General features: G+C 32.9%; 2 protein-coding genes across 3 annotated transcripts; one reads left to right on the top strand and one right to left on the bottom strand.

The window, feature by feature from the left end:
• Positions 1-706: 706 nt before the first annotated feature.
• On the bottom strand, positions 707-13,019 carry LOC105317482 (vacuolar protein sorting-associated protein 53 homolog). Of its 2 annotated transcripts, none has more exons than XM_011414129.4 (20): positions 12,886-13,019; positions 11,351-11,481; positions 11,015-11,168; positions 10,680-10,795; positions 10,448-10,567; positions 10,226-10,304; positions 9,953-10,096; positions 9,428-9,570; positions 9,082-9,220; positions 8,764-8,874; positions 8,253-8,344; positions 7,379-7,621; positions 4,697-4,933; positions 3,759-3,837; positions 3,481-3,629; positions 3,261-3,330; positions 2,742-2,827; positions 2,428-2,479; positions 2,185-2,289; positions 707-1,304 (listed from the first exon to the last, which is right to left on the bottom strand). In XM_011414129.4, exons 1-20 carry the CDS (start codon positions 12,976-12,978, stop codon positions 1,122-1,124), a joined length of 2,526 nt encoding a protein of 841 aa, XP_011412431.2. In that variant the 5' UTR covers positions 12,979-13,019; the 3' UTR covers positions 707-1,121. The 2 variants fall into 2 exon arrangements, with proteins under 2 accessions (XP_011412431.2, XP_019918454.2); XM_020062895.3 differs by having other exon boundaries at positions 12,877-12,967.
• Positions 13,020-13,071: 52 nt separating this feature from the next.
• On the top strand, positions 13,072-26,381 carry LOC105317480 (probable ATP-dependent RNA helicase DHX37). Its single transcript, XM_011414128.4, has 26 exons — positions 13,072-13,293; positions 13,991-14,176; positions 14,345-14,445; positions 14,609-14,996; positions 15,226-15,374; positions 16,099-16,191; positions 16,308-16,404; positions 16,706-16,819; positions 17,049-17,234; positions 17,344-17,467; positions 17,625-17,712; positions 17,875-17,977; positions 18,488-18,583; positions 18,719-18,826; positions 18,962-19,086; positions 19,282-19,378; positions 19,762-19,827; positions 20,040-20,309; positions 21,816-21,878; positions 22,631-22,787; positions 22,895-23,015; positions 23,197-23,260; positions 23,601-23,715; positions 23,825-24,131; positions 24,480-24,577; positions 26,161-26,381. The coding sequence occupies exons 1-26, from the start codon at positions 13,213-13,215 to the stop codon at positions 26,238-26,240; spliced, it is 3,477 nt and encodes a 1,158-aa protein (XP_011412430.3). The 5' UTR covers positions 13,072-13,212; the 3' UTR covers positions 26,241-26,381.
• Positions 26,382-26,462: the final 81 nt, after the last annotated feature.

Here is a 26,462-nt window from a genome sequence, read left to right as displayed (position 1 = left end):
AGTGCAATTTTTCATAATATATTGTACTAATATTTTTGTTACCAATGAATTAGCATATCCTTGAACTTAATTACAGTAAAGTAATGAAAATTGACACCCTTGGATATTAATAAAATCCCAGATTACATTGTATGCTGACAAGATGAAAGAAAAAGAAACCTCATATACCCCACGCTTCCCCATTATACAAAACGATGCTACACATAATGAATGACAGGGTATTAATTTAAAAGCACTAAATAATTCAATAAAGGGACAAAACTCCCAAAGAATTTATCACATCAGATGCATATCTATACTATAAACTACAAAATTCTTAATTCAAAAACCAACTGATGGATAGGCAAAAAATTATATCTCCTGCAACAAGTTTCATGGGGTATACTAAAGATGGTAAAGACGCAAGTACCACTTATTATTCAATTTTTACTGCACTTTGATTAAATATTGTGTATACTGTAGATTCCTAATTAAATGTGAGATATTAATATTTGCATAGTCGCAAGAAGCACATCTCACAGAGTTTAAAATCTCACTTTTATTTTGAGAACAGGTGTTAACTGAATGAAACTATGATAAGAATTTTGTGTTTGCAATTTTATATTCTCACGATTTGATGCAAAATGGCTGAATTACAGAATTAAGTACTCGCGTAAAATAAGGAATCTACAGTACTTAATAAACAAACTGTACAGAAATAAATTTCTTAAGGTTTTGCCTTTTTATTTCAGTTTTTTAACTGATACATATTTGTACATTGTATAACAATCAATCTATATAACAAAAAAATATACAATTTATAAATATATTTATAATTTACACTTAATACCAGTAAATTATACAGGCCTTTATCATTTCATGATTTTTATAAATAGAAGTTTCAGTGCATGTGTTTAACATGACTTGTACAACTTTTAGCTGGTAAATGATCTTGTCAATTTAAATACAAACCATTTTCATCAGAAGATTGGTTTAATTAGATAATCTACTAATAAATAATGATTATTTCTCTTTCAACAATGTACAGAGAGAGAGGAATAATTAAAACACTTTTTTTATTAGAAATTATAGGAAAAAAAAGACTTTTAAGACAGTTATATAAAAGTGCACTTGATGCGCTTTTAAAGTCTCTTCTTGATTAACCTCTCCAGTTTTCGGATTCTACTAGATTCCTGTTCTGAGTTTTGAGTTTGTAGGGCACTGTTCTGATTCGTGTCACTGTGTGTAGATCCTGCTGCTGCAGACACGGGCATTTTTGCTCGATAAATTTCTAGAATGTTACTTTGCTCACTTCTCCGCAAACCCTGAGGACAAACATGTACAGTCAATAAAAGTGCAAAAAAGGAGACCCAAAGGCCACATTGCTCACATGAACAACAACTTCATTTGAGCAAAGTAAAGTGCAAGTAGCTTTACTTAAGAAAAATACCATACAAAACATGTCCAAAGGTTACATGTCAAACATTTAAAACATTAAATACATCTTTCAAAACATTTGATTGAATTCAATCCATCCTTCTTTCTATTATAACCTTGCTATCTGTTATATTTTTTTTAAATTTTTCACATATTACCATAAAAGCTACTGGCTTTTGCCTCAAAAGATTTTTTCTACATGTAATTGCTGTATAGTAGCTAGCTTTCATATCAATTTTACAAATTAAATCTTGAATGTTTTCCAAAAGAATATATACAGAAACTTTTTCCTTCTAGCTAGGTATCTTATGAAAATGTTTGGATATTATAAGCTACTTGGTTCTTGAAAAAATGTTTTTATAACACCTTTCCCTGTTTCCGTTCTTTCGTAAATTTTATCTTATCATAAAATAGGACCTGATCGTTCATCTAAATAAACATAAGTCCTTTTTCCAAGGATGTTATGTGCCAAATTTAGTTAAAATGGGCTCATTCATTCCAGAGAAGATGAAAATGTGAAAAGTTTCTGACATCAACAGCAAAAACATACAACCAACAAATTATGATCAGAAAAGCCTGTTTTTCTTTTTGTTTCAATGGTTAGCTAGTACAAAGAGAGAGAAAACTTTCAAGTGGTTTATTACAATTTTTACAAAAAAAATATAAATAATGCTTTTATCAATGCATTGCAAAGATTAAAAATTTCAGGATCTTATTATTTTTGTTCAACCTTCCCTTCAAACTTTTACAGTAAATCCCAAGACTAACCTTCATTTCTAGAACTTTCTGGAATTCATTCAGATCTGAATCACTGAGCATTCTGTAGTAGCTCTCTACAAATCGATGCTGGTCAGTATGTGGTGACATCACAACCTGTGATAATTCAAAAGACTTAATTAACATGCTGTAAAGATATACATGTGTTAAGTCAAACTTGCTAAAAAGAACTTGCGCACACACAAGTTTTTCATTCAGTCTTTAAAATTCTTTCTGAATCAGTTCATACATTACCTTAAGGATATGCTCTGCTCTAGTCATGCCTTTCACAACTATTTTTGTGTAACTATAAAAAAAAGAAGTATTTTTACAACATCTATTAAATAAGGCACTAGCTCCGACAAACTATGCTACTGTACATAGAGCCCAGAATAAAAGGAGCTTCACAAGGTATGTTATTGTGAAGTGTCTTGAAGCATACCATCATAATGATAACTGTTTTATGTGATGTGAAACATGTTCTAAACTTATCTCAGTCATTTGAAACTGTAAATACATGTATTTACATTGGTTTAACAGATTACAACTGGTTTGTAATTACAATGTACCTTGTTGGAGCTTTCCTAACAACTTGTGATCCAAGTGATGGTAGATCTAGCAGAATTGTCTTCAGGGAATGGGTGTCTAGGAGTAGCTGTTAAGAAGACAATTTCACTTTATGGTAAATAAAAACTGTATACTGATCAATATAAATGTCCCCTAGTAAAGTATACATTTAATTATATAAATTGTTACCCAAGTAATACGGAGATAAAAAAAATCACTGTCAGTGGTAAATATAACTGCTATTAATCTAATATTTTAGTATTTTCTATTGCATCATTTGGTACATTTCAATGTGAACACATTTTCTATGATTGTCCAAATCAAATTTGAATGCAAGTGAAACTTCAAAATATGTATTAATGCGACACAATGTAAATACATGAGTGCTATATAATTGTGTTTCTTACAAAGAGCAATGTATTGTACAGAATAACAATGGCATATTCTGTTATTTTCTTACTTTGATAGTAACATACAGTAACATAGAGGGACAACTATTGCGGTTTGAAAACATATCATACCTGCTCTGCAGCCACTGTGCTAATGTTTTTACATTTGAAAAGATGACTGATGAACTTTGGGATAAAGGAGCTGAAAATGAGAAATATTAAAAGAAATTAAAATGAAACTTATTCCTTGAGTATAAATGTATATAAAATTACTGGTATAGATATAAATCTGATTTTTTCTCTAATTACTCTAATACATGTACATGTAATATATCTTAAAAATTGTGCATACTTGGCAAACTTTAAACAAAATTGTGTAAAGAATTTGCGAGATGAAGCTAGGTTGTCCCTAATGACTGGTAGATTCTGCTTGAGGTGGCCTGTGAGGGCTGATATATAACCACTCTGATCTCCCACAGACTCAACCGATGACCAAGACATCTAAAAAAGAAAAGGAGGATTCATTACTATGCTACTATGGACAGAGACTTAGATAAACTGATATGAACTTCATGTAACTTAAAATTCTGCATGAATACCAGTGTGCTATATGGACTTCAAAAAATTTACCTTGCTCATTGCTGTGAGTGCTGGCTCACAAGCAGTTTCTAAATCCTGCACCAAAAGCTGTATGCAATTGGATATAACACTGTAAAGAAAACGGTACCTCTTTATTAAGTTTTTGCTTTAAAAATAAAATAAGAAAATTTATTAGAATTATTTTATAAGCCTCTTATAGCCTAATACATGTATAAGTATGATAAGCGGAAACTTTGATAAAAAATCTTGTTTTAGTAAAAAATCTATGTGTTGAAAGACTGAGTACAGTATAACCTCTGTGTAAACCAACTATACCTTATAAATTAGCTAGGTTATACAGCCGAAATGTATAAAGAATGTTTAGGTGTAATTCCCCTTTCATATACATGTACTCTGACCATTTACTGTGTACTTTTTGAGTGGAATATGCAATTTACATTTGTCATACCATCTATTTTTTTTTAATTTTAATTCATAGAATTTTGTAACTCTGTAACCAATATTTTTTGTTTTAAAATTTAGCAAAACATCTGTATGAAATGATATTTTTTTTAAAATGAAATTTGTATTAAAAAAAGGAAGGGGGGGGGGGGCCAGAAATTGAACCTTATCAAATATAGTCCTGAAAAAAACTTTCTCTTTTTACTATCATGTATTGAGTATCCTCTTATGCTGTCTCTGATACAACTGTGTGTCATTCTGACATTACGTAACCACTTAAGGTGATGTTTCATTGTGCTATTTTAAACAGGATGTCAGTAATTTGAGCCATAAAAAACCATAAAGCCATGAACCATAAAAAAATCCAACAAAGGTAGAGGTTTTCATGGCCAGTTGAAACAAATTACACTGTATAAGTTTCAAGGTGATTATTTTGGTGAGAAATATCTCGGCAGTATTCCTATTGTCTTCCTCATCGATAACAATATTGACCAATATTTTAAAAAAATATGTTAAACTTTATTTACTTGTGGAATGTGTCTTGCTCTGAGTTCATATCAATTTGATTTGAGAGACTGGGGTTGACTTTCTCTTTCAGTTTTTCTTCCAGCTGCTGACTAGTCTCCATGCAGTATTCAGCTGTACACAGTATGCTACAGATCCGACACTGTTCCTCCTCTGTAAACTTGGTGACCTCCCCTTCTTTCAGGATGCTTTGAATTAAACCAGACGCTGAGCTGATTCCTCCACTCTGGTTTGAGGCCCTTCACAGAACAAGATTTGTTTTTTTCAACAGTTTCAGTAACATTAATTGACATAAAAAAATATATAATACAAAGTCTAATTATTTACAGTAACATAATGTACTTCAATGCCTGCAAGGAGTTTTCAATCTTATATCAACTAGATGTAACTGTGAGCAAGCTCTCAAATGATACCCCTTGCTTAGAAAATATCAAAACTGAAGTATTTCTCTATTTAAAATTATTGATGCTTCCTTTTCTCATAGTGACATTGAACTTGCAGAAATGACCAAAGCTAAGGTCAGGACATATTGACAGGTCACAAGCAATCTGTGTGTCAAATTTTAGCTCCTAAATATTTTCCATTATAAGACATGGCCTAGACATGAATTATGCATTTTTTAAACAATGACCTTGAACTTGTACAACTGACCCTAGGTCAAAGTTCATGACTTATTCTCGAGTCGTAATAAATTTTTACATGAAATTGAAACTTAAAATGTTCTCCATATGAACAGTATAAAGTAGACACGAATTATAAACTTTTTCTTCCAATGACCTTGAACTTGCCCAAATGACCTTCGGACAAAATCATGTCACACCCTTAGGTCGTAAGTAATGTTTGTGTGAAGTAACAACTTCCGATGTTTCTTCATGAGAAAGATATAGACTGGACACAAATTTTGCACTTTTCTAGCCAGTGACCTTGACCAAATGATCTTGGGTCAAATTCATGACACACCCTCAGGTCATAAACAATATTTGTGTGAAGTAAGAACTTCTAATGTTTCTCCATATAAAAGATATGGACCAGACATCCATTTTGCACTTCTCCTGTCAGTGACCTTGACCAAATGACCTTGGGTCGAATTCATGACACACCCTCAGGTCATAAGCAATCTTTGTGCGAAATAACAACTTAAAATTTCCTTTATAAGATAGATTTGGACAGGACACGAATTTTGCAAAGATAGACAGACCGAAGGACAAGGTAATTCCTATATACCCCACCCCCCCCCCAAAAAAAACCAACTTTGTTTGCAGGGGGTATAATTATCATTACTATGCCAACTATCTTTGAAAAAGTAACAATACCATACATAAAACTAAGGGATACAAAAACCTATAAACAAACAATTTGTGTGCATGTTCAGTGATTGGGAAGGCCAAAAATGTCAATGGGACTATGGCCCCACAGTTATTAATTTTAATGGGCCATTTTCATAATGAAAGGGCCATCTATTTATTCATTGGGGCCATTTTGTAAAATTGAAATTTGAAAAACAACTTCTACAAAATTTAAAAACTTAACCAATTGGTTAAATTTCATTTATTTGATGTGTTTATACATTTCACTGTGCAATTTTTTGCTTAATGATAAATACGATCAGTCTCTGTACTTCTGTGTTTTTTGGGGTATTAGTCAAACCCTTTTACCCAATTATTACCGTTATGTAGAGAATCTTTCAAACTTTGTAGGTAACTGTAGGGAAACAGTTTTTTTTTATTATTTAGACATTACTTTTGTGAGTTATTAACTAATTACAAGTAACAACTAATTGTAGTATCGACACTCAAATAAATAAACATCGGTTGTAATTTTCAATGCACAGTGTGGTTGCATCACCCGTATTTAATATTGTTATACTTTCATGTTAAATACTGAAATCTGATTGGTTAAGACGCAGTTAATAATATTTTCTATTACCCTCAGCGTTAGCAACGCACTTAGCAATGGGTAACATTAAAAAATGTTACATGCGCGAAAATTATGCGCGTACGGTTCGCTGTAGAATTCACGTTATTCCTATATAAAAGCAGTAAAATTTTCTTAAAAATTAAGACATTCAGTATAACAAAATAAATAGTGCCTGTTTGGGAGGATAACAGTTGAAATTGACACCCCTCGAAAACCATTGTCAACCTCCGCTTCACGTCGGTTGACAATGGTTTTCTCGGGGTGTCAATTTCAACTGTTACCCTCCCAAACAGGCACTATTTATATAATCACAACAGGGATTAATTGAGGCTGTGAAAACGTCTTTTCAATTAGATAATCATCATTTTACTGCATTTGGGGTTAGTTTACATAATTGAGAACTCAGAATACTGGGCGACTTCAACTTCTCTTTCGGAGGAAATTCTGGAATGATCTACCACGCATAAATGAGTGGAAACGTTTTTATTGGTTGTTTATTTCTGTTTTACCAAACACGACCAATGAAATTTGATGTTTTAAAACGAATGTATTAAAAGACAATTAGGTAAGTCGTACAGAGTAAATTTCCAGCGGACATCGCTAAAACTTTTATAACCGATGAGAAATTTGAATGCGCACTTTGGCGCTTAGAGTAATTGATTTAATGCGCCATTTTTCTCTTAAATGCGACTATGGCGCGTGGCGCAGGTCCTTCCCAATCACTGCATGTTTGGAGAAACTTTGTCTCTTATACTACATGTACTCACTTTGGCAAATTGTTGAGGAGGACTCTATTGGCGTATTCTCTGAGGTATTTTTGGAATGTTCTAGTGAGATCAATCATAGGCTTGCCTGTGCTGAGCTGGGAACACTGGACCATGCACTTTTTGTAGAACACAAACAGATCAGCACAGCTTGGCAGCACATTGCTGCTCTCCTCTGTCTCCATTCTAGGGGTTCCCTGCTGCCTTAGATCTTCCAGAAACCGGTTTATTAATTCTGCTAGATTCCTACAAGATAGATAGAAACTATTGAAGCATCTTATTCTTATTTATGGCTATACATGTACACGAAACACACCAGAATGTGCAGATAAGTTATACTCCCCTTACACCTGGTATTCAATTTGCCTACATAGCTAGTGTGTAATATAGGTAAGACAAACTGATAGTGTCCATGTACATTAAGATCATTTTATTTTGTTTAGTTGTATCAATTATCTATACATCATTTTTAGAATGAAGGTACAGTTTCTTTTATATGTGCCCTAAAACTTGAATGATACTAATGACATTGAAATAATGAAATTGCATCCATCATTAGTAGTGGAAGGTGGTGATACAATTAAAACTTAATTGTTTTCTGCTAAAATTGATATTTTTCATGATATTTTTAAAACAGGGCAATAATGACTAAAACTTTCAAAGTAGGTAAGAATACTAGTACAGAAATGAAATAACTGTTTTACACTGTATGTGCTTCGAACTTGAAGTTAGTATAGTACGTGTACCAAAAATGGACATGAAGAAACATGATCAAGTACATTGCATACTACAGTAAATGTACAAAAGTCTGCTCATCATATGTACCAGCATTTACGCTTTGGAAGTGATATTTCAGCAGTAACAGCAAAGGACTTACTTGTCTTGGGAATCAATGTAAATATTAAGGTGTTGTTCAAAGCATTTTGATATGATGCCTGTGAATGGAGAACCAGCCTGCTTCAAAGGCTCCTGAAAATTCATGAAGAAATGTCAGACACATATACATGAATAATGTACTATAATTTTTAAACTTTAGTATCTTTTAACAAGACATCCAGGGGTTTGAGATATCAAAGTTGATAAATTTGGCATCCTTGTTATACATAGAATGCTGCATGTTATTTTTTCTACTCATTAGAATATCCAACGTGTAATTCAAACACTTTTATTTTAGAATTTAGTTATAGACTGTAGATAAGGTGAGAAGGTATATATCCCATAGCTAAACCTAATACCATTATATCATCCACAGTGTTAGTTGAGTACAGTACCAGTAATTTTCTATTAATTTTGACATTTGTGAAACATCATTATTTTTAATACAGATCAGATGTAATCCAATAAATGCCAGTCAGTTGGCTAGTTTAAATTTGAATAATTTATCATACCTTTGATTCTTCAGATGAACTCATTTCTTCTTCCGATTCTGTTTCGAATGGATTTGTAGACTCTACAAATGGGTTTGAAGACTGTGTTTGGGGATTAGCTACTTTCCCACTCTGAAACAAAAGTAGAACATGCACATGTAGCTGTTTCATAAATGTTTGATGTACATTTATATATTTTGTCTGAGTTATGTGAAAAGGTACATGTTCATGTTAAATGTAAATGCAAGTGATCCAACACATTGTGACATCAAAAAGTATTAGATATCATTAATGTGATACAAGAATAAAGAATTGATTGTAAATATGAGAACCTCCTACCTGTGCTTCATTCAATGTCACTCCAGTAAATCTTTTTGCTATCAAAGCTTCAAAGTTTGTTGTTCTCTGGATAGCAAAAAGCAACAGTTTGACATCAATTTCATGTGTCCTTCTTCCCATAATTCTGGATAGCTCTGACCTACATGTACCAGGGTATTAATTAAGTACATTACACATGTTATAAAACAAAACTAGTTCTGAGAATTGATGTTACAGATTTTACTCATTTCAATGACTGAAAATGTTTAACAAGACTTTTGGAACTCATTCACATTTTTTCATATAATTATTTAGAGCAATACAAATATCTCATCATCAGAATTTACCGGGTAGTGAAAAAAGATACCTCGTTAAGTTGCAGAACTCAATACAAATTCTTTCTGAAACTTCCCAAGCCTCTGGAAACAATGGACCAAATTTCTCTTCAAAATCTACTAATGTTCTTTTTATCCATGCATATCGTCTGTCTATTTTGTCCAACCAAGCAACCTGTTAAATCATGTAAGGCTTTAACTTAGTATTCAATAGAGCAGGTACTCTCTCCATTTATGCATCCATTTACATAATTACTAAATGCTATGAGATAATTCTATATGACATAAATACTTACATGTAAATACTAATTACTCCCTCATACATCAGTTCTTTCAATTTACAATCGGATAATTTTAGGATCCAAAGAAAGTATGGTTATATTTAATAAGTCAACTACGACAATTAGCACTTATGGTAGTAGTCATGTGAGAGAAACCATGTACATGTAATATATAGCAAATTCACAATACTTATTACCGGGTTTAACAAAATCATAATAAAGATATGCAAAATGTTTGATGTTGCAAAATTAATTTCAACAGTTCATCATACTCACTTCTTCTTTTTCACCAAATAGGACCAAATATTCTGATAGCTGAAGTTTGACGAACCATGCAAGAAGATCTTTTTTTACTTTGGAATCCAAAACATCAACAACTAAGCAAGCTTCCTTCAGTTGTCTTTGATTGGAGGGACCATACTGTTTTGAAAAAAGCAAAAAGACAGAAACGATGACATGTAACCCATATTTTAAAATATAAACCAATTGACTTTTAAAAATAACAACAATATCTTTAGCAAGCATTCAATATTGTATAGAAAAATTCACCTTTGCTCCAGCTCCTTGAAAAGCTTCCTCAAAATCAGCCAGAATTTGTGATCCCAGATCTGACTGAATTGACTTAACTCTTCAAAAAGAAAGGGAAACTCATTGAAAATAAAACTAAATAGAGATACATATACAAAAATCTAATATTTTGTCTAAAAATACTTGTCCAAGTGATAGGAAATTTGTGAAATATCATTAATCTAGCAGTACAAATCAATCCACCTGTCAGCTAGTTCTTTAATTTGAGGTATTTCCATGTATTTCTGAAAGTGTTCCAAGACGTTCTGAACTCCTTGGAGTAAATTTGCAACTTCTCCATATTGTCGCCTCTTCGATAAATTCCTACGAACAAAATAATGAGTTATCCAATACTTGCTTGTGTGAACAGTACATGTTGATGGCTAATTGATAAAATAAAACATACGTCACCAATCTCTCTTTTTAAAATACTTACGATAGAGAATCCACACCTCCCACTAGCATATGTAGATGATTAAGTGTTGTAATGGAGCTAGTCAGATTCTTTTTGGCATGATCTAGTTGTTTTATATCTCTAGTTATTTCTTTCACCTGATTAAGAAAAATGAAATGGTTAGTTTTATAATTTCTATAGTTTCTCTTACCCCCGCCCCATTTGTAGACTACTTAATGGAAAGAAAAACTACACATAATGATGTTAAAATTTCTAAACCTAAAAGACAATGAGTTATTAACTATGATAATTCAAGATGAATCATGCATGTCACACATATCTGACATCAATGTTGAAATGTAAGACCAACTTCTCACCATTTCCTCTGATTTGTCTGCCTTGTCTTTGATCTCCTTGATCTTGGAGAACAGTTCCTGTATTGCTCGCTGTGCTTCTTCCAGGGCTAGCCTGCCATCCTCTCCAGCATTGGTTTGGCCTCGAACCACAGACCGTATCTCATCATCTAGTTTTCTGAATAAAAAAAATCTAATGAAGTGGAATATCTAACAGAAATTTTGTTGAATTCAATAAATTTAAGGAATCCCCCTAAGTATATTTGATGCACATTTTCACATACAGAAAAAGTGTATAGATAAATTAAAATGCACTTAATTAGTAATTTTAAAATACATTTTCATCACATGAAAGTTTACCTTATTTTCATTCTCATTTTACCAACCACATCGTCAATGTTCACAAGTGACTGCTCTGTAGGAAATAATGTGTTGATATAGTCTATGGGATTAAAATCTGCTCTATCCAAGGGATCATCACTAGGAAGAATCTAAATTATAAAAAGGAAAAACAGTTGCTATAATATTTAAATAAAACACACTGAATTAGTGTTTTATTTAAATAATTTTTAAATTTTAAAGGCAGGCATACAAAATTTGTTTCCGCTTTCCAGATCCTACTTTATATTAAACAAGTTTTCCATGATCTTGGCTTCAAAGGCCAATATGTTGCTCGAACAAATCAAAATTAAAGTACTAGCTGTCTATCTTAATCACAGTATGACATACCGTATTTTTATTTAGCTTTATACTCTTTATGACTACCACATGAACTGATAAATGATCTACATTATACTTTAAAACCTGAAAGAAAGATTCTTTGCCTGAATGGTGCACAGGTCAAGTACCCAAGACACATACAGTCTGGCTTGCACTGTTGGTAAAATTTAAATAAGTCAGAGTGTTTTACAAGCTACTGATGTGTAGCACATGGTAGATGTATGAAAACATTTGATAGAAATAGTTTAGTGTTTTGAGAATCCAACCAGGATTTAAGTATTAATGGGCCAGAGGCCCATCACCATGAAACTCCAGAGTAATCCTGTAAGTTTAGGTTAATTGTCGGTATGAATTAATAAAATAGCCCTTTTGGGAAGACTCAGAGCTGAACCAAGAACTCCAGACTGATGCAGAGCAGACAGAAAGAGTAGACACTGATTTCAGAAATTATAGATCCTAAAAGCAAAAGTGGGGTCCAGACTAACCAACAGAATTATAATATGATGTCATACTTGTAGACTGGTCAAACACTAATTACCCAGTAGTTTTAACCTTGGTTTATGATTAGAGTAGGCAAACAAATCTAAAATTTTGTTCCCTCTTTCCAAAAATTAAACTGTCTCTGTATAAATCTCTGTTCATTCCAATGGTCACATTGTTTACATATTATTTATATTAAATCATAGAATTATTGCCATGATTTCCATTGCTATCACTGACAAGTAAGTTTATCTTTTAATTAACCCTTAACCTCTTAATGCAACCTTTTGAAAATCAACAAAAAAGCGATGGAAACAATAACTTGACACATACAATAACAAATTCTTTATTTATATCCTGTAAGCAGTTGAACATTTTATTTATATTTAAAACTATTTGTCTATCTGTACCAAGCAAGAAAAAAAAATAACTATGTTCAAAAGATGGCAAAACGAGCTGTCCTTGCAAAGTGCAATCATAGAATACACAAATATGTATAAAAATTCTATCATACACAGTTGATATAGCAGTTTAGAAAGGCTAACAGGTTTGTGTTGTGATGCATCATTATTTCATCAATGTTCATGTGATGCAGGTAAACAATCAAACAAGAATATGACTTAATTTTGTAAATTATTACTACTTATTACATAAAATTGATTTTTTTCTACGAAATAAATATTCACTTAAAACACCTGTTCAATGACTTCCTGTATATCAGGTGGGAAATTGAGTAAAACGTCTAATTGATCATCATCTAACACATCATCATCGTCAACAGTAGCCATCTTGAAATGCAGACGACCGGAAGATTTGGCGTATTAATACCTATTTGACCATTTCTTGAATTTACAATTTGTATATTTTGTGAATGACTTTTCAGAACAAATTCATTATTTTAGATGTGTTATATTCCATACAATTTTATAAATAGTCGGATTTTTGCGAACTATTTTCTACATGCGTTATTGCCGGAAGTGGAGTAAGAAGGCATTCAACCATGTGGAGTAGCTGATGTAAACATGGGGAAAAGAAAGCATGGATTTAATTGGAAAGCACGACAACAGAAGGAAACTAATGTTGACAGGTCTGCAGAAAAGAAGGTTAGTTGCCAGCGATTGAAAAGTTTAATCTGTAAACATAATAATGTGGAGACTGAAGTTTGTTCTTAATCATTTTAAGTACATTCATTTATTTCAAAACAAGCAGACAAGTTTAATAATGTGTTTAGTACGTATTAAAGTAGTCAAAACATTGGGTTGAGGTGATAAACCTTTGTACAGATTGGTCAAAATTTATTTTGTAGTGAAATTACCAAGTATATAGTCTAGATAAGAGCTAGTCACATACATGCCAACTTTTGCACCTACCATCACTGGCACCAGAAATGAATGTTAGTTTTGCGTTTGAGTTATAACTTCTATTAGATGCAGTTTGTAGCTCCCAGTCTGACGAAATTTGGACAGATAACAAGGGAGCCAAAGTTCCATGTTAAAAACCTTTGTTTAAGATGCTTGCTAAACATGTTAAAAACTTTCAATTTACGACACACAAAAATTTTTTAGTTTTGGGCTGATTAACCTTATTTCTACACTAATTCTGTGACAATATTTAGTACCATTTTAATTCTTCAGAAAAATTACAACTTATATCATCGCTTTACTTGCCTCAGAATTTTAGAAATACTAGGTATTTGTGATTAAGAACTATAAACAGATGAAATGGAAATATAAACCTTCCTTTTTAGATTAAAATTGTGAACATAACCTTTTTAATTTATTTTCTTATTTTATGTCACAGATAAAATTAGATATTGAGGATAAAGAAAAATTTGGATATGATGACAGCAATGCTCTAGTTTTACCATCAGAGAAGAGGTCTGCAAAACTAAAACAAGAAACAGATGGACCAACTGTCAAAAAGCTAAGCAAAAAAGAAAGGAAAAGATTGCAGAAAATAATTGAACAGAAGGAGAAAAAAAATAAGGTAAGTAATAGAAGCATTGCATGTTAATTAATAAAGTAGCTGTTATTTATTATAAAGAAATGCATCAATTTCCATACTTAGCTATTATAGCTAAATAACTATCAGTATGTAATGAATAAAATATAATGTTTTGTACATGCATTTAATATGCAACAATTATTACTGTAGAGAGCGTCATTATTAGAATCATTGTCAGCTGTGCAAGCAACTTCAGAGGAATTAAAGCATCTTGCTAGTATTGCAGAACTTCAAACAGGAAAGTTTAAAAAGTAAGCAATGGTTCAATCACTTTTTCAAAACCATGCAGCTTCGTTATAAAACATGTATATATTAAAATATATTTGATTGACCATTCAGAGTTATTAAATGAATTTTTATTATCTTTTTACATGTACTGGTCTATTCCTGATAATTATCTTTTTTGTGAAATAGAAAATTATTATCAAAAACTGATGATGAAGAAAGGCCGAGGAATGCAGTTGCGGGAAGTAACAAAAAGAAACATAGTGTGGAAAGTGATGATGGTGACATAAGTGAGGACTCAGACAGTTCAATTCACACTTCTGACATGTCCTCAGACGAAGAGGAAGAGAAGGAAGTGGTACAAGAGGAGGACCAGCACACCAGTTCAAAGGTCCTCGAAGGAGAGGAAGATATAAAATCTAAAAAACCAGAGACAGATAGCGGCTGTGATGAGAAAATGTCAGAGGACTTAGAAACAGTTAAAAGTGTGGATATTTCTGTAAAAACAGCTGAGAAGAAAGTCATGGAGCATAACCCTGTTTTGAATATTCCTGTTAACAGAAAAGCAGATGTACAGGCAAGCTATTGTGTAGTTCTAAATAGTTTATCTATGGAACATGCTTATCATGGGCAACATTATTTTCATACTATTTCCTACTATTAATAGTGCATTTATGATAAATGTATTAATTTTATAATCAGATGAATTTTATAGTACTTTTTGCTCCAAACCATGCAAAAATGATGTAAATAGTGGTGTATTTTTCAGTACATCAAAATCAACATACTGATTTAAACTATTTTAGGAAGCAAGATTAAAGCTGCCTATTTTAGCAGAGGAACAAATTATAATGGAAACTATAAATGAGAACAGTGTGACAATCATTTGTGGAGAAACAGGTTCCGGGAAAACCACCCAGGTGCCGCAGTTCTTGTATGAAGCTGGATATGCCCAGTAAGTGAATCAGTTGATAAGACAATACATTCTAATAATACTGTTAAATACTTATAGCAGTATGAAAATATTCATTGTATCATGAATACAAAAAGCAATCAATTCTTCGTAATTACATGTAACTGCTTCTTGTTGATGAGAAGGAATGTGTGGTTTTTCTGCATGACCTTGGAAAGGACTGAAAATAAGATAAAATTTTTAAAATATTTTAAAATCTACAGGTAGTTGGACAAAAAAGTTTTTGAAGATATAGTTTAAAATGCACAGTTTCACTGAATTTTTACATTCATGTATGATAATACATGCTCATATTACCCATATAATAGTTCTTGTGTCAATATGTAAGTATAGTTATCACATATTTGTCATAATATCTTTATGATGAACTTTTTGATACTGATAAATTGAAAACAATATCCTTTAACCTTATTCCTTAAAGGTTGCCAAAGCGGATTTATAGATGATCATGTAGATTTAAATGCCATATAAAGATCGTTCATTAACATTCTGTTATAAAGGATGGGATTTTTATCCAACTCGCTGCTTTTTGTTCTTCATGGCAAGGCCATGCAGGGCTATCCATGAGTTTTGAGATAACACACAACTTAATGAATAGGTCAAACTGACAAACACTATCAAAAATCATGGGAGATCCTGCATGTCTTTACTAAATACTCTTGATAAATATGTTCCTGGAATTAATCTGCGAATTCTTACTCTTTAGAGGTGATGGCATCATTGCAGTGACAGAGCCAAGGAGAGTAGCAGCCATCAGTATGTCGTATAGAGTGGCCACAGAGATGAACCTCAGCAGTCGGTGAGTGCACCGCAAGGGCCTACTGAGATACCTATAATGTCAGAGGTTACCATTCACTTCCCATGCAGTCAGAGGGATGGCTCATATTTGACTTATTTTTCTCTTTCATATTCCAGGGAGATATCATATCAGATAAGATATGAAGGAAATGTGACAGAAAATACCAAGATCAAATTCATGACTGACGGGGTTTTGTTAAAGGAAGTACAAAAGGTCAGTAAAAAATACACACTGGAAATTGTACTAGTATCTATTTGTACATATTGGTACATTATATCTAATTATCATGTTGCAGTATATTGCATTGATGGTTTTATTATTTATTAAAATTACATTTAAATGTCAGAATTTTATGTGCACTGTCTATATACATGTACTTGTATGATTACAACAGAATTAATGCATTAAAAATTATTTTTACTATCCAGGATTGTAGGGAGTTTTGTGGATTGTTAGAAGTTTAAGCTTAATTGTCAAATGAATATTGAATTAATTTTGTACTATTTTCAAATAGGATTTTCTTCTGACAAAGTACAGTGTTGTAATTATTGATGAGGCCCACGAGAGGAGTGTATACACAGACATATTGATTGGTCTCCTCTCAAGGATTGTCCCCCTCAGACACAAGGTACTGTGTGTGGCCAGTACGTTGTTATAATTAGAATACAATCATATATTTGTTGTAGTGTAGTAGTAAAACCCTTTACTAACTTAATGTGAAATGTGTTTATAGTACATGTTTGATTTAGTTTATTGCTTTATTGAATTAATTTAAAAACATTCTGAGTTTTCATTACTTTATGTTTTGTACAATCTTGCAAAGAGTCAATTTATGACTGTTATGACCCATGTATTAGAAAGGGAATCCCCTGAAGCTGATCATTATGTCAGCCACACTGAGAGTAGAAGACTTCACAGAAAATCGAAGACTGTTTAAAATAGTGCCTCCTGTGGTCAAAGTGGACTCGCGTCAATTTCCTGTCACCATCCATTTCAATAAAAGAACTCCTATGGAAGGCTTCCTTAATGAGGCATACAAAAAGGTAGCAGTACACTCGTATTTCAAAAATAAAGGAAACATTCAAATATGTACATTGAGATGTTGTCCTGTGGATTATGGATAATGTACTATGTGTTTCTTCCCATTTTGAGGTTTGCAAAATACACAGAATGCTGCCAAGTGGAGGAATCTTGGTATTTGTCACCGGACAACAAGAAGTGTACACGCTGTGTAAAAAACTCAAGAACACATTTCCTGATAATCGCGGACAAAAAGGTATGGTGTATATGAAAAATTGCTCTATGGGGACCTTGAAAATCAAAGTATTGAATATGTAAAAGTAAGCATTGCCTTCTATTTAAAAAATGCAGTATCTCTCAATTTACTATGCAAATACCTGTTCCTTCTAATATGAAAAAGTATATTTATTTAGAACAGCCTAAAGAAAAAACTAAGAAAGGCAGAAGAAGGAAATCTGACAAGAAGAAAGAAGATGTGATGCCTTCAATTAATCTGGACAAGTAAATCTTACTGTTGATAATATTTCATTACAGTACTATTAAATGCTGTTGCTAAAACTTCTTTGCAATGCCCAAAAATACAATAAATATTACTAGTATTCAATCACATTCCTCAGAATATGTTCAATATGACAATACACTCATGCCTTTTTGAACTCACAGTTACTCTGTGGATCCCATTGATGAGGAAGAGGAGAGAGAGGCTGGAGAGGACTCGGACTTTGAACTGTTAGATGATATAGACCTGGATGACAGTGTACAAATGGTAAATCTCATACCCCCGCTACATGTCTTTAAATTTACACACCCTGACATTTATTTGCACTACAAGATACAGTGAGCATAAGAAATCTGTACATTTAGATGTACATGTATGTGAGCATGCATATGTTATGCCAGATTTTACTCATTATACCTAGTAACATATCTATGAAAATGCAGCCCAACGAACCTTTAAAAAAATGACCATCAAGGAAAATTGACATGTACAAAATTAAATGAAAGCACAAAAAGTATAAAGCCTTTTCTTAGTGTACTTTCACAATATTTTTTAGCTATTTAAGATAATGAAGAAAATAATGTCCTCGTGTTTGAATTGTTTTTATCCCCACTCTCATGTACATTAGTTTTTTATCATTATTTACTTGCATTGCAATTCATAGTTGAGCTTTAGGATTATTTGTGATATTCATGAAGTTGAGATTTGTATTCTATACATTTGTTAATCATTCTTCATTGTTTTGAGTTCTGTTAATATTTTCCTTTACATTTGTAGAGTTCTGATGAGGAGAGTCAGAGTAAACAAGTGTGTACAGAGCCATTGTATGTGCTGCCATTATTTTCTCTGTTGTCCACAGAAAAACAAGCCAAGGTGAGTTCTACATCATAATTTACAGAATGTAAATGCATCTAAAGGGAAGAATAATATACATGTAGTATGGCTCCATTAGAAGCACATGAACATACATTATAATGATATGTGTTTATTTTCCTCTCCTTTCTATAGGTTTTTGCCCCTCCCCCAGAGGGCTGCAGGCTGTGTGTGGTAGCAACCAATGTGGCAGAGACATCACTCACCATTCCTAACATCAAGTATGTGGTGGACACTGGCAAGGTAATTAAAGCGTGGGACATTTACATGTACTTAGAAGTGCTAAAAGTAGCATTTCCATCGTAGACTTTGCCACTTTTTTTGCTCAAATACTGAACACTAGATTTATGTGCTTTTACGAATTTGGTCACATTTCAGGTGAAGACAAAATTTTACGATAAAGTGACAGGTGTATCAACATTTAAGATTGTTTGGACATCCAAAGCAGCAGCCAATCAGAGGGCTGGAAGAGCTGGGCGTGTCGCTCCTGGTCATTGTTACAGGTTAAAGAACCAAATTTTATCTGTCTAGTGTTCATCCACTTTGATGAATCCTTTTAATTGATAAACAATGTGATACTATTAGATACTCTGTAATTTGAAGCAAGAGATGTGCAGAATTGCTTGACTTGTCAAATATTAGATAGAAGGCATGATTGATTATAGTCTTACTGATACATGTACATGTATTTGTAACAGGTTGTACTCTTCTGCTGTATTCAACGAAGACTTTGAAAAGTTTTCCCCTGCAGAAATAACAAGAAGACCTGTTGATGATTTGATTCTGCAAATGAAGGTATACTATTACTTTTTTTATTATACAGAAAAGTTGGTTTTATAATCATGCAATAAATGAACCAACAGTAAAAAGTTTTAGACATTGGTTCCCATGAAAATATTTTCTCCAGTGTTAGTGCTTAATATATAATCATTGCAAGTGTTGCAGATTCATATTTTATTTTTATCATGATTAGTATATCTTTATGCTGTTTGTGAATTTATGTTTAACTTAATAATTTATGAAGCCCCACTGTAAATATCATTTACCCTATAATGTCTAAAAAAAAAGTTTGATCAAGAATCCAGAACAGGACCAAGATATTAAGATTGATAATGTAATACCTGAACCTGTACTTGTAAGTGCTTAATATGGATTGTGATGATTGCTTCCCTCCTCAGGATATGAACATTGAGAAAGTTGTCAACTTCCCATATCCTACACCTCCTGATATTGAACAAATTAAGGTAGGATAAGCATCAATTATATTGGTATGGCCTTATAAGAATGTGAATTTTTTTTTAGTAAAATAATTTCAACTATTGTTTGTTACCGTAATTAAAGATATGAGATAATACATCTATATGATGTTGATTAACAAGAAAATTAACAGCTTTGTAATGTTTGGGATTGGCAGTACTTGATCTGTGACTATTCATCTATCGTATACTTTTGACAGGCTGCAGAAAACTTGTTGATATCACTTGGTGCTCTAGCTGTGGAACAAGTACAAAGGCCGTTTTCACGGCGAGGCAGACGGAAGCCCCCCGACGTAGTCAGTCGTATCACCCCCCTAGGACGAGCCATGGCCTGTTTTCCTGTTTCCCCCCGCTATGCCAAGATGCTGTCCTTGGGTCACCAGCAGGGACTTTTGCCCTATGTTGTTGCTGTCGTGGCAGCTCTCTCTGTACAGGAAGTGTTCGTTGAATTCCACAAATCCTCTGAAGATGTAAGTACCAGCTGATGTGAAGTCAATAGTACACCTTTTTTGTCTTCCTGATATGATCATGAATATTACAGGCAACAAATCTTTGGTTTAATTTTTCTTTAGAGTTGGAACCTGATTTTTAGAAGTTAACATTTTAACAAATTTTTATCATATTAAATAATTACCAAATTCAGTTTTTATGCCCCCCTTCGAAGAAGGGAGGGCATCTTGCTTTGCTGCTGTCTGTCGGTCGGTCGGTCCACTAACAGTTTCCATTCATTTTCTTCGCAGAGGATCAACATATTGGAATGAAATTTTGTATACAGCTTTATCATGATAATATCTAGGTCAAGTTCGATATTGGGTACGATCGAGCAATTTTCGACAGAGTTATGGCCCTTGGACGTAGAAAAATTCCAGTTATTTGCAGTTTCCGCTCATTTTCTTCGCAGAGGATCAACATATTGGAATGAAATTTTGTATACATCTTTATCATGATAATATCTAGGTCAAGTTTGATATTGGGTACGATTGAGCAATTTTCGACAGAGTTATGACCCTTGGACGTAGATAAATTCGAGTTATTTGCAGTTTCCGCTCATTTTCTTCGCAGAGGATCAACATATTGGAATGAAATTTTGTATACAGCTTTATCATGATAATATCTAGGTCAAGTTTGATATTGGGTATGATTGAGCAATTTTTGATAGAGTTATGGCCCTTGGACGTAGAAAAATTCCAGTTATTTGCAGTTTCCGCTCATTTTCTTCACAGAGGATTAACATATTGGGATGAAATTTTGTATACAGGTTTATCATGATAACATTTAGGTCAAGTTCGATATTGGGTACGATCGAGCAATTTTGGACAGAGTTATGCTCCTTGGACATAGAAAAATTCCAGTTATTTGCAGTTTACGTTCATTTTCTTTGTGGATGTTTCCAAGGGAGGGGGGCATAAGTGTTTTACAAACATCTCTTGTTATATCAGAGTTGGAACCTAATTTTTAGAAGTTATCATTTTTACAAAGTTTTGTCACATTAAATAATTACCAAATTCAGTTTTTTTCATAGCTGGAACCTAATTTTTTGAAGTTATCTTTATTACAAAGTTTTATCATATTAAATAATAACCAAAATACAATGTACAAGAAGTGTTATAAGTGTGTTATTCCTTTTTAATAAAACAATAGGTGAGGAATTTCAATTCATTCTACTACTGTATTTCATCTTTGCAAACCACATGTCTTTTTGTTCAGAACTAGGCTAGTAAATTTGATTAAACCGTAGAGAAATAATTTAAGAAAATAAATTTATCTAAGCTACTCATAAAAATGTTTAATATAGCATTTAACATTTGTTATATTAAAATAATAAATATTGTGATGGTTTTTTTTCCCTCAATCTTTAATCGATAGTTTCAAAAACAAATAGCACATAGTATATACATGTAGCACATTCTAAACTAATTTATTTTCCTTTGTGAATGATGATTTCTCTTATCACACATTTTCATTTTGAATTTCAGAAGGCTGAGTTTCAAGAGAAACTGAAATACATGACACAGATCAAAAGAATGTGGGCTGGCTCTGTAAGTATATGATTTACTTGTACATGTATTTAAAAGGACAACATTACTGCCATAAAGCTGGTACATTGTAATAATAATACTTGAGTAGTGACTTGGTTGGTCAAGTGTTTGTATCCCTTGAAGCCAGAGGATGTCTTAGAAGATTTGATTATGTATCAACCAAGTTCACGGCTATTTCTTACATTTACTTTTGACAAAGATGGATTGTTTCAAATTATTAACCTATAACTGTTAAATTGTTCTATATACGCATGTACATTATGAAGCAGAAGACAACCTATAATCTTATAGGCTGATTATGAAGATGTCATAAATATGACCTCTTGTCCCCTGAAAAGGTTCATAAAGAAATGAAAACATTTGCTTTTCAGTAGGTTCAAATTAAGAAAATCAATGTACATGTATTTGCAATGTTAATTACATTTTAAACTAATGGAATGAGACAGTGAATACATGGTCATAGATTGTACCGAAAACTCCTTCATTTGATCTTACTGACAGAAATTTCGAAAATGAATATAATTAATAGATAGTACTTTTTTCTTGAGGTAAAGGACCCAAAACTGATGCTTGATTAAATTCTGTAATATAAAGTTCTTTTTATCCTATTACCAGTACATCTGCTGTGTCTATTCTATATACTCATTCAATGTGTAAACCTGAGGTAAATTCCATGAAAGATGAACACCTACAGTTTCAAGGCAACTTGTAACATTCTTTTGAAAGACAAAACCTACAAATGTACTTTTCAGGGGCATTCTCTCCTGCTGGGCGATTTGATGGTCTTGCTGAAGGCAGTAGGGGCCTGTGAATACCAAGGGGCCTCACCTGAGTTCTGTGAGAAACATGGAATCAGGTACAAGGCCATGAAGGAGATCAGAAAGTTACGAGCCCAGTTAACTAATGCAGGTAAGATTTCTAACATTCATAAAACATTGGTAGAAACTCCAATTGTCATCATTTTTTTTATATTTCTCATCTCAATTTGTTTACATGTATTTGTTTATCTTTTTCAGTGAATACAGTCATTGATAATGCCAACTTGTGTGTGGACCCTAAACTTGACCCCCCAAATGATCTGCAGGCTAAGCTCCTGAGGCAGATTGTTCTAGCTGGCCTAGCAGATCATGTAGCAAAGTGAGTTCTGATACTAGTACCGGTATATCATCTTAAATATACAAAGTGTTCCATCACAAAGAAACCTGAAACTGCACCTGAATGTATAAAGGAAACGTTTGCTTAATTTATTAAATGTGAAAATCTCTCATTTGTATTGTATTTGTTTTAAAAAGCTTGCATTTTGTCCTTATTTGGATAGGAAGTGTCCAGACCCAGCACCTAATGCTGATGAAGAGGCCAAGAAATTGAAGCATGCTTACTTTGTAAGAGCATATTACACAATTTATACCAGTATATTAACACAAACACCATTCATGAGACAAATAAAGAATAACCGGAACATGTATTTAATTGAAATACTTTCATTTATACATGTTACAGCATCTGTGTCCAAGCATCAAATATTTTCAAAAGACCAAAATTAATCCATTTTATAGTAACATTCATATTTTTCCATGTAAAAAAGTTTTAATTCAATTAAAAGTCAAGTGGATTAAAATTCACTTTTAATATTGTTTATTTTATGAATAATTTGATTTCATGGTTAACAATAGAAGAAAGATGTTTGTGTATTAAACCTCACCTCATGTTCCTTTTTATCAGTGTACGGAGCTTGAGGAGCCTGTGTTTATCCATCCCCTCTCCGTGCTGTATAAGCAGAAGCCAGAATACATAGTGTATCAGTACATACAAGAGACCTCCAAAGTCTATATGAAAGGTAAGGATCAGATCAGTGCTGTGAGAATGCTCATTATGAAGCATGTTGTTATAGACTGTTGCAGTATGATACAGTGTTCTGTTACTGAAACAAATGTTCTTAATGACAGGGATCAGTGCAATAGAGCCCGAATGGTTGCCAGTCTTTGCGCCATACCACTGTACATTTTCCAAACCATTAGAGAGCCCAGAGCCCTCGTACAGTAGCAGCAAGGGTCAGGTGGTGTGTCACATGACTTGTACATTTAGCAGATGTTCATGGCCAGTCCCACCAGTAGAGCTCGAGTATCCAGAAGGCTTAGACAGATACAGATGGTTCGCTCGTTTCTTGCTGGAGGGAAAAGTAGTGCCAAAATTGAAACAGTTTGGAGATGATCTCCTATCCACTCCTGTCACAATGATCAAGTCATGGGCCAAGTAAGTTCATAAAAATTAGTATAAATTTGTTGTATTATACATGTCCATTTTATTCCTTAGAGTGCAGTAGAAATGACCAACACACATTATTACAAATGTACCTTCATGTGTTTTTCCACAGCTGTGACACATGCTTTTTATATTTTTCTTGAATATGTAGATAAGGCCACAAAAAAAAGAATTCCTTGGTTTTCAAGCCAGTTTTGTCGAAAGATACATTTAAAAGTTAGAGTATAGTGGGTTTCATTTATGGACTTCATAACTATATATGGCCATAGGGAGTTTTAGGCTAAATTTTAATTTTTAATACATGTATAATATTAATATATGATGATCCTTGTATTTCAGATTACAGCCTAGGACTGAGGTTCTTTTGAAAGCTTTAGTCTCCAAGGGTGTGGACAATAGAGATTCTCTGTTAAAAGCATGGAGAACAGATCCAACATGTAAGTTGGAATTCTTTTCTTTCAATTGTTTGTAGGAAATATAAACTGAATGTGTATTTCAATTCACAAAACAGTCTTTGTTTATCAAACCTATAACCTTGAACAGAATTCAGAGTGTGTTTATAACACCAGGGCTCCAGTGAGCTCTTCTAAAAAAGATCAAAATTTGTCCAGCATCAGTCCATCTTTGTTATTGTCTGCTGTGTTCTTTTTTGTTTTTCTCTGGAACCACTGACCCAATTTTCAAAAAAATGCTTCAAAGTTCTTCTCATGAAGGGCCAAGCCTCTTTCCATGGAGAGGTAATTTGGAAAGAAAATAGGATAGGATTAATTTTGCATTTGATTACGCAAAGTTACAGTGGACAACACCTTGAATCAGCCTGACATTGTTGCCGAGGCAATTTGTAAATTAATCTGCATGGCAACAGGCTTTAATATATAGGGTGGTTTATATAGGGTGGAATCTTGTTTGTTTGTTTGTAAAATGACTCTTAAATGTCAGAGAGGGACCAAATTTGAGATGGAAGGGGAAGGGGCTCAATTTTAAAGCTGCATGGTCCGATTTTTTCGCTATTATAGTATCAAATAATTTTATATACAAACCAATTATCTTAGAAAGTTACGGACTTTCGCCTTTTTACACCACCAGAGTCGGTCTCCTTTCAAAGTTAGAGAATATTCAAAGTACCGTAAATAAAATAATTTCTTTTTGGGCAAACGAAAAAACAAACCAAACTGCATCATGGGAATGTTTAGAAAAGGAAACTGTTTGATTTCGTCCCCCGCATGATTAGGTTTATTCAACCGCATGTTATGCATCGAATGTAAACAAAGCAAACAAAAAAATATTAGTGAATAAATGTACACAGGTTCAATTTTTATTTGCCAAAATATTATGACCTTTATATATAAAGCGATGATATCATTTCAAAGTCGTAATACTAATATAGCCCTCTCGACGCCAGGGGGCATATTTTAATATGAGATGAAATTACGTCGTACCCTTTTTGTGTCGTTTGTTTTCAAAATACATTTTGAACATTATTTTTTCATTGAAATATGGCTTGATTGACCGGGAAAACTACTGCAATGTCTTTTATTATACACATACCTAGCAAACCCATCATTTAAAAACAGTCACAAAATTTGATATAAAATTGGACCAAGCAGCTTTAAATAAGATTTTTGAATTATATATACAAAGAAAACAGTGTTTAAAATGCTTAGTTATGTAACAATCCAATGGGGCCACAGAGCAATTGTGTTTTGGGGGAGAGTTCATCCAATTTTGCCAAGAAATTCTTTCAAAAGAAAATAGAGACTTTAACCCCAAAAAGTAAAATGATACAAGATAGTGTAGGAAACTATCAAAGTTAAATCATGCTGCAACCTGTGGGTTCAGATAGAGGTCATTGTTAAGTGAATTGGTAAAGCCACTTAGTTCTGTTGGATTTTATTTTGATCGGGTTAGCTGTTGGATTTTATTTTGATCGGGTTAGCAATGTGGCCCATTGGCCTTGTGGTATGAGACGTAATAATACTGCAATGTAATTCTTAATAATGAAAGAACTTGTTTTTTTCAGATCTGCTTTCTGAATATTCACAGTGGCTACCATTGTCAAAACATGATGACTTGAAAGACTGTTGGCCTCCTGCTACGTGATATCTGGGGCCTTATGTTGATTATTACACCGAGAGGCTTCATTGTTTGTGTGCAAGTATTGGTTGTGTGGTTGGATAAATTGTTAAAGAGTCATACAATTACTGTTATTACTGGTATTTGAAATAAAACTACCAAATTTTTTTTTCTGTTTTGTTTTTTTAAAACACTGCCAGTATAAATAGAAAAAAAAAATATTAGTTGATGAGGGGCACTTCAGAATAC

The sequence above is a fragment of the Magallana gigas genome, chromosome 3 (genome assembly GCF_963853765.1).
Source record: "Magallana gigas chromosome 3, xbMagGiga1.1, whole genome shotgun sequence".
NCBI classification, from domain to species: Eukaryota; Metazoa; Mollusca; class Bivalvia; order Ostreida; family Ostreidae; genus Magallana; species Magallana gigas.
This window is presented reverse-complemented; position numbering and strand designations above follow the sequence as displayed.

Excerpts from the sequence above, each read along its gene's own strand:
- LOC105317482 (XM_011414129.4), bottom strand. The coding sequence starts at position 12,978 with ATGGCTACTGTTGACGATGATGATGTGTTAGATGATGATCAATTAGAC. Across the intron at positions 11,482-12,885 it reads TACAGGAAGTCATTGAACAG|ATTCTTCCTAGTGATGATCC; the intron begins GTGTTTTAAGTG and ends TTTATAATTTAG. Across the intron at positions 3,630-3,758 it reads CACTCACAGCAATGAGCAAG|ATGTCTTGGTCATCGGTTGA; the intron begins GTAAATTTTTTG and ends TTTCTTTTTTAG.
- LOC105317480 (XM_011414128.4), top strand. The coding sequence starts at position 13,213 with ATGGGGAAAAGAAAGCATGGATTTAATTGGAAAGCACGACAACAGAAG. Across the intron at positions 17,235-17,343 it reads TTAATGAGGCATACAAAAAG|GTTTGCAAAATACACAGAAT; the intron begins GTAGCAGTACAC and ends TCCCATTTTGAG. Across the intron at positions 17,468-17,624 it reads TGATAATCGCGGACAAAAAG|AACAGCCTAAAGAAAAAACT; the intron begins GTATGGTGTATA and ends ATATTTATTTAG.